At 33.4% G+C, this 8,504-nt stretch overlaps 1 protein-coding gene across 1 annotated transcript; it reads right to left on the reverse strand.

Moving 5' to 3' along the window:
• Window positions 1–3,936: 3,936 nt before the first annotated feature.
• On the reverse strand, window positions 3,937–7,848 carry LOC134842306 (very long chain fatty acid elongase 2-like). Its single transcript, XM_063858580.1, has 3 exons — window positions 7,426–7,848; window positions 6,558–6,755; window positions 3,937–5,277 (listed from the first exon to the last, which is right to left on the reverse strand). Exons 1-3 carry the CDS (start codon window positions 7,766–7,768, stop codon window positions 4,943–4,945), a joined length of 876 nt encoding a protein of 291 aa, XP_063714650.1. The 5' UTR covers window positions 7,769–7,848; the 3' UTR covers window positions 3,937–4,942.
• Between the last annotated feature and the right edge of the window lie 656 nt (window positions 7,849–8,504).

Genomic DNA, 8,504 nt, shown 5'->3' on the forward strand with positions numbered 1-8,504 from the left:
CAACAACAATTGTTACTAGTGGTATTACAACATTTTGTATTTTTTTTATCGATTTTGATCACTCAAAAAACTTATGAAATTGAACAATTTTTGTCAAACGGCGATCTCTCAGACAACGGTTGTCTAAGATAAATGATGATTGTACAAATCAACAAGTCGCCGGTAGCTGTCCAAATTGAACAAAATATTTTGATCATCTTTTTTTCAGAAGAAGCAATTCAAAACTAAATCAAAAGGTAAAAGAGCAAACAGATCGCATTTTTAGATTTTTTTTGTCAATTTTTTTCGTTACTTTTTCCAGGAAACGGCAATTAATTTAGCTAATAAAGAATCATGACTAGTTATAAAAGCTGAAAAAACGTTAAAATTAATAAAATCAATTGGGAGACCAGCATCTGATCAAGTTGTTTAATTTAGACAGAAAAACTCAAAAATTTTCAGATGCTTTTCTAGACACTATTTGTGTTAAACTTTATTTAGAAACCGAATCATGGCTAAAAGGTCACTTTTGACCACTCTGAGTTTGCCTTGAGTCAGTTGAAAACACCCCTGACCATAGTTCCTTCGCACTTTGTAAATTCATTAAAAAAATATGCTACACTGATTGCATTTGGACCTATACAGGAAACTGTTTGTTATAACTATCATTATTAGGCTTGCGATTAGCAAGCGTTATTGTTCCGACCATTTAAAAAATGATGAGGAACTTTGTAATCGGGTGTGTTTCAAGTTTTTTTCTTTTTGTTTTCCACGCAAAATCAGGTACCACAAATAATCATCGGACTGGAGTGAGTGTAATATCATATTAAAGCCCTTTCAGTGGCGACTCGAGCGACATTAAATTTTTTTCATTGTCGAGAAAAACAGGTTTGAAGCTTTCGATTTTTGGTCTAATTTCGATCTAGTAACGTGACCGTATATGCTTTTAAAAACTGATTTCAGCCGTGACCACTTAATTTTATTCAAATAAATTGAGTTTTTTGGCGCAATTTTTGGAATGAAAAGCTTTAAAATTCAGAAAAAATACAAAAAAATTGATTTTTTTTCCGTTTTTCTAGTCAATTTTCTTCAGAAACTGTATTCCAATTGACCTATTTTTTTATGACTTGCAGATATCCCTAATTTTTTTTGTTCAGATTTTTTTTATCACAACATCCAAAAAAAACGACAACAATTAAAAAAAAAACTTTTATATATTTTGAAGACTGTGGTCGGAACATTCCTTGATACCTGACAGTAACTGGCTATCCTTGTTTCTTTTTTAGATTTTTGCGCTGTTTGATATCTGAAAAAAAAACAAGAAAATAGAAAAAAATTCACAAAGTATAGGGCAAATCATCGCTTTAATATTAGTTTTACTCAACTACTAAAATTAACAAAATCGATCAAAAAGAGCCGTTTTTAATGTTTATATTCCTGAAACTTTTGAAAAAGAAACATTTAAAATAAAAATAGTTCTTGTTTGTAATTCAGATTTTGTTATCAACCAAAATTTCAGAGAAGCAAATTGACAAATCAAAATTTGAAGGATAGCGATATCATTTGTTACAAAACTTTCAGTAGCAGTTTTAGAAAGAAACGTTATTCTACAGCTGTGTTGAGCGCCGTAGGACCAGTTCATATCTGTATGAGTAAATTGGAAAGCTGCTCATTTGATACGTAATTACAGGACAAAATTCACTGCACACAGCGTGGTTAATTTTTAATCCATGTACAAAACATAAAAAATTTTCCTCCGTCTGAACTAAGTGTACGAGTTTTCAGTTTTTGTTCAGAACATTTGAAAAATTGGGAGGAACTTTGTATTCGAGTGTCCTTGTTTTTTTCTTTTTATTAATAATCATAAAAAATTGGTTCCAATGTAGATTCACAATGATTGATATGATATATATTATGATCACTTAAAGAACCCAGTCTGGGAGATCGTCGTTAGGCAAATTATGCCTGTTTTCAGACGTCTCTTAGCACAAAAAAAAAACAAGTTTATGATTAGGATGGTAGTATGATACCACAATTATTCTTTGTTACGATAGAACTATAGAAGTTTTTTAAAAAAAGTTAGTTAGAAATTTGAAACTTTTACTGGGAATGTAAACGTTGAAGAAAGCCGACACTATGAGAAAAAATCTCAATAACAATTTTTATCAACTCATTTTTTCCTATTTTTGTAGACTCAAGAACTTTGAGGAGAAAGTTGTTATTTTCATTCCGAGTCAGTTTGCAAATGATTCCGAAAAACTTAGGAAAAAGATTTGTGAATCAGCTGAAGATTTTTCTAGCTCTTGTAACAATTGAAAAGTTAAGGTGTTTATTTAGTGTTGATCATTGATTTTTTTTTCGCTTCTGTAGGATTATATTGCAATTTGAAGAGTTAATTTGATGTAATTGTTTTGCTAAGAGTCACAGATTCACATTCAATACGAATAACTTATCAAAGAATAACTTAGTATAAGTGAAGCTCTTCTGCGTTATATATTTTGATTTTTTTTTTCACGCAGATTAGTTGTAACTTTTATTTGAGAGTTCGTGTTTCTTCCTAAAAAATCTAGAGAAAAATTTTTTTTAATGTTTTTTTTGGCGGCATATTGGGAATAAAGAGATTTCAAAAATCAAAAAAAAATTGTAAAAAAAATATTTTTTTTTGATTTTTTCAAATAATTTTTTGAAGAACAAAAATGATTTTCAATACGCTTTTTTACTTTGAATATCGGTAATGTTTGAAATTTAGTCTTCCGTTCACATCCTTTTATCACACAATTCACAAAAAAATGAAGTTAATTTTAAAAAACCTTTCTTTGAAGTTTTTCAAGAATATGGTCGGAACATTCTGTGAAACTTGCACAGCAACCGGCTAACCTTGTTGAGATTAGACATTGGCTTAGATGCTGTAGCTGATAACCATATAAATCATTTTCAGCTGCTTGGCGTGATTTGTTTATTCGAAACTATCAATAGTAGAAACTGTGAGTTTACAATTTGTTTACTTATTGGTTCAATTGTGTTTCAGTTATCTGGTTCCTGCCCACAAGAAAACTTAGCTAACATGTTCTTATTTTGATGTATTTTTTTGATCTGAACAAATTTTAGCCTTACAGTTTTCTGAGTGACAATCTTAAAATTAGATAAATATTGGTCGCTCGAATGAGCGTCGTACTTTGAACCAGGAGACAACTAATTCAGCTGAATGAATCACAAAAGAAGTTGAAATCTGTTTTTCAAAATGGGTTTTGTTGCTAGGTTTCGTTTCGTTGAGAGAGGGGGCTTTTATATTGGGTAGAAGTGGTTGCAGGAGTTTTTTTTGGCTTCGAATTTATTTGACGTCAATGAAATTGTTTTTTTTTAGTCGTAACATGTATGTGTAGCTTATAAGTTAGCTGTTATAGCTGATTAGTTCAAGCATTAGAAAAACACGAAAACTGAACAGAAATAGTTTTATATTTCGGACTATTTCAGGGTCTCAAACAGCTATTCAATTAATATTGTCCTCTAAACTATCACGAAACAATCACAGTTTTTCTATCACGTTCTGAGGCAGAAACCGAACACGTTGCTCTTGGAGTGCCTATGACCTAAATAAGTCGACCCGTTCGCAACAAATCTTTGCTTTACTTTTTGGGCAAAATTTTCCAATTTATGAGAAAATTTGAAGATTGGTGCTGGATTCGAAACTTTTTTGGGAGAAAATATCAATGCTCTTAAAAAAGCCATTGACAAGGATTAGTACATCCCGCATTTTCCGCCCGCTCGATTTTTTTGCAATAACTTTAAGTTTCTAATTTTCAAAGACTATGAACTTTTTTGTTTTTTTTTCTCGCATTTTTTCGTCCTGTTTTTTGGTACGCTAGTTTTATACTTTTTTAAAGTGGAAAATTTGTTGTTTTAGCAATCAAGCTCGGAAGGAGGTGCAAAAAAACCAAGAAGAACTTAGCCGAAAAATCTTCACTGAAACAAAACTGCCCAAAGAAAACTCCACAAGTGAACAATATCAGTCGCCACACTTCTCAAATTCATTTTTGCCCAAGTACTATGCCAACTTCGTACCCAAATTTGAATATCTTTTCAAATTATTCGCCAGTGAACCCTTTTATTCTGAGCAACTTTCAAAACACAAACTATCACACATGGTCGCCGCAATCTAACTCGACTAATTCTAACTGCAGTTCCTTAAATGGTAACTTCTTTCTAACAAATTATCAGTCGAGTTTATCAAGTGAACATCAAAGATCGCTCAGATTTCAAAACCAACCCAGCGATATTTCACAAGAGCATCGATATGGTCAAATTAGGGATTTTTCAAGCCCATTAATGGCGTCATCGTCTCTAAATCCAGGGTACTCGTGGATTAGCCAATCACCAAGTAGTTCGAATCTTCCCAGTTATTCTTCAACTACTTCAGATCCAATTTTTGGCTCGCAAGTTCCAAGCATCTGGAACCCTCCGAGTTTAAGTTTCGCCAACACAATTCCAGAACAAGACCCAAGTCACCCTTTTTACAATAATTTGTTGTCAAAAACGGAGGCTGGCAGCTTCCAGATGTCATATGTTCTTCCCTTATCCTAGGAGGCTCAGAATCGAGTAAAAAGCGGATCCGAAACATACCGATTTTTGAAACCTACGCGCAGGTAAAAGCAGGAAAATTAGCGGTAATAGCTTTTTGAAGATTTAAGCTCACTTAAGTAAAGTTTGTAATACTACCTCTCATCAAGTTATGTAACAATTGTTGCCTTTAATTTTTGTGTGTAAAACTTTTTTGTCTTGTTTAAAATCAATATACAACGTGTGCTATAAATCTGACTCGGTTTTATTTCAAAATGGTTTAAAAACATTTAATATTTTATAATTTAATGTTTTTTATTTGTTTAAAAATGTAAATTACGATCCTTGTGTTTTTGAAGTCTTTGTTTGTTCGTACTCTCGGTCATTTTTCTCCACGCTTTTGAATTTATTCTTTTTTGAATCCTATTTTCTCTGAATTTTTTCTTCTGTATGACTCCAAGTAGAAGTATCCGAACAGAACCAGGAGACTCATTCCATAGGCATTCATGAAGAGTCCATACAACAGCGAATGTCTGCAAGTCCTGGCGATGTGGATCTCATAACATGCACTGCATGACACTCCAATGAGAAACAGGAATTGGATCATCTGGATTCGAGTTAGATAGGGTTTGATTGGTCGCAGTAACTGTCGGTAGGTGTCTCCTCTGCCGGATAGAAAGTAGTAGGTATACATCAGAACATGAACGCCCGAGTTCCACATTGAGTTCCAAGTACTCACACCTGTGATAAAAAATTTTAAAACTGTTACCACTCACTGGCCGTTAAGCTTTGTCAAATCGGAATAAAGACTTTTCGCGGATGAACAACTTGTTTAACAAAATCACTTGAATCATTTGTGCTGCTGACATGCTCAATTTCATGAAACTTCAATTTTAGCTACTGGATATTAAAGCTGGTAACTAACGGTAGAAGCAATATCTAGAGTTCCAACTATTGTTTGAATAATTTAAAACATTCCATATTTTTTCACTTATGGTTTAGTTTCCTGGACTAAACCCTGCAATTTTTCAGTTTTCAATGTTTTTTTAACGTAATCGATGTAGTTTTGGGCAAAAAGAAAATAAATCGCAAATAAAGCCAAAAATTCATTTTTTTAATCATCCCTTCACTCAAGGTCAAGACAAAATGATAACTTTTGCATCTACTGAAGCAAAACTTTGCTTATCTTGCTTTGATAATTTCAGCAAGATTATGTTGCTTTAACTAATTCAACTCGAATGATTTTTCACCGCTTATTCTGCGTCTTAACAGTATTTCAGAAACTTCGCGCGAAAAAATTATTCAACATTGGTCACATTGGAAATTTTTAGACCCTTAGAAATTGGAAACAAAACTGCAAAATAACGCGAAATAATTATTCAAAATCGGTCACATTGGAAATTTTTAGACCCTTAGAAATTGGAAACAAAACTGCAAAATAAGAAAGAAATTTTTCGTTTTTGAGCTGGAAGCATCAGTATTTTTTGGAGTTTATAAAAAGTTGTGCCAATAACTGCAGGTAAAAAAAAACGAGCTTTCTGGGTAAAACAGGAAACACAATGAGCGCGTCAATTTCGTCACTTCCTTCTAAATTTCGGGAAAAAAAAACTTTAAAAATATTTCTTGAACCAATAATTAAACCAGCTTTGCATTAATTTTAATCTCTTATCTAATAATACTGCATGAAGTATTTGGATAAAATAAAAAAATTTTGATTCAAAAGAATTGAAAGAATTGATTACCAACACAACAAATTATATGGAATGAAAAGAATGCTTTTTATGCACAACATGTCAGCCGGGTCGGTGTAATTATTAAGTGACTGTTTTCAACTAAAAGAAACTAAATATTTTAACGAAAAAGACTTTAGGATATTGAAAAAAATCTTTAAAGTTCAAAAAAATTTCAAATCGGCAGATTTTGGACCGCGTACTGCTTGAAAAAAAAAACTTATAAGGAGCAAAATTTTCAAAGCATGTACTTAAAACGCGCAGTGGTATGTTTGATCGGCAGAAGTTTACCTGTTGGGATGAATGTAGCCAGAGGCCAGAACACAATCATGACTGTGGAGTGGTGGTACAGGTGGAGAAAAGACAGCTGGTTGAACCTCTTCCGCAACACAATCCACACTGTGTCCAGCAACTCCACGTACTTGTTCACGAAGAAGAGCCAGTTGCCAAATGACTCCCACTTATCCAGGGCACCATAACTTGTCGGCACTAAGCAGTTGGTGCGATAATCAGATGAATGAATATACCCAAGAAAGAAGGAAGAAGAAAATAGCAATAATTAAGGAAAGCAGGGGAATATTCAAAGATTTTGCAAAAATTTGGTTGACCTCAAATTAGTACACATTGGTGTCTTCAGAAAAACTTATCGGCAAAATGGGTGATGTCAGTAGCTGATTTCCTCTCTCAATGATTCGACCCCTTGACTACCCAAAGGTCCCCCTTTGCTACTATTTTAAGACCTCTATTTTTGAGATGCTGGCCCCAAAATATTTCGGCGCCTATGCATACTATATTTAAGGGGGAGCATGCGCCGAAAAACACAACTTTTTGGTCAAAAGTGTTCAAAAAGTGCCTAAAACGCCTATTTTGGCCTGTTTTTCAATAATTCGCCTGTCGCGCAAAATTTGGCTAAAATGGCTAAAATAGGGTCTTTTTAGTGATTCGGGAGAGCTCGGAAAATCAATTTGGTCGATCGACCTAAAAATCCTAGATCCGCCTCTGGGTGTTGTACAATAATAGCAAATATTGCATTAAAAAAGTACTCAATTTCTAGTTATACCCAGATTAATTGACAAGTTGGTGTTTCTTATTACATATTTTATCCATGTGTATTCAAGTACTTTCATGCTCATTTGTTCATCTGTTTACTGCCCATTACCCCAGCTTTCAGCTCCCGATGATTCATAACTCGGCGACAGAGGTAGACAAAAAACACTTTCAAACGAGCTCCGCGTCAAAATAGACAAAGTCGTGATTGCAAAAATAACCGAGTTCATCGATATTTGAAGAATGTTGTAGCCGGATACTAATGGTTTCATAAGGTTCTCTGGAATCGGTTTTTGTCGCCGCATTATTAAACAAAGTGTCAAAACGGTCATTAGATACGCTACTGTAGATCCCAACACAGTCGCTTGGCCAATAAACCAGTAGTTTTTCATCAGCGGGTGAAACTTGTTAAAAATGGTACTGATCTCGTAGCGAATCCTTTGCTCAAAATCCATATTTATATCAAACAGTAATTTCTTTTCTGTTTAATGTCTTCAAGTAGTTCGATGTCAGTTATGGAGGTATGCCAAGCAAATATGAGACTATGAGGGAAATAAATCGCGCCACAAGAAACCGCAACAAAGTTTTGAAGACATCAGGAATAACAAGGTCATGTCAACACAGCTATCAATTACAATTCAGTCATTACAGTTTCATGTTGTGTTAAAGTATTTCCAACAAGATAAATCCCCTTTTTGAAACTAATTGTATACTTGAGGTATAGAAGCCTAACAAATTTGTAGAAGTTGGGAATAACTATAACTTAGTTAATTTTTCGATTTTTATAGGACAAAAAGTCGAAAGTTCAACTGAGAAGTCAATTTTAGCTATCAATCCTACAAATTAATTTTTGGACTTGATCTACAAATTGATATGGAACCAATATAAAATTGATTTTACAACCAGATTTTTGTTTGTGGCAGGTTTCGCTCACGTTTTGCTGACTGTTTCATCTTTTATTACCTTAGAAAAATTTTATGGTCAAGGTTTTCCAAATCACTGAAGATCGCGAGATCAAAAAATTAGGTTTCAAAATTATTTGAAAATCAGGAAAAAAGTGGTTCAAAATATTTACCAGTTAGACTCAACTTGTATAACATAAATGAGGGGTGGATCATGCGGATCTATGATTTTCTTAAGTGTTTGCTTTAATGTCTCTCATAATTGCCTATTAGGTTCACTGCCTGGATC

This window comes from Symsagittifera roscoffensis, chromosome 3 (genome assembly GCF_963678635.1).
Source record: "Symsagittifera roscoffensis chromosome 3, txSymRosc1.1, whole genome shotgun sequence".
NCBI classification, from domain to species: domain Eukaryota; kingdom Metazoa; phylum Xenacoelomorpha; order Acoela; family Convolutidae; genus Symsagittifera; species Symsagittifera roscoffensis.

What these genes read in the sequence shown, in the direction of transcription:
- LOC134842306 (XM_063858580.1), bottom strand. Translation starts at nt 7,768, where the DNA reads ATGGATTTTGAGCAAAGGATTCGCTACGAGATCAGTACCATTTTTAAC. An exon ending in ATCGGGAGCTGAAAGCTGGG is followed by an intron (nt 6,756 to 7,425) that starts GTAATGGGCAGT and finishes CCAACTGCTTAG; the next exon opens with TGCCGACAAGTTATGGTGCC. An exon ending in GGCTACATTCATCCCAACAG is followed by an intron (nt 5,278 to 6,557) that starts GTAAACTTCTGC and finishes TTTTTATCACAG; the next exon opens with GTGTGAGTACTTGGAACTCA.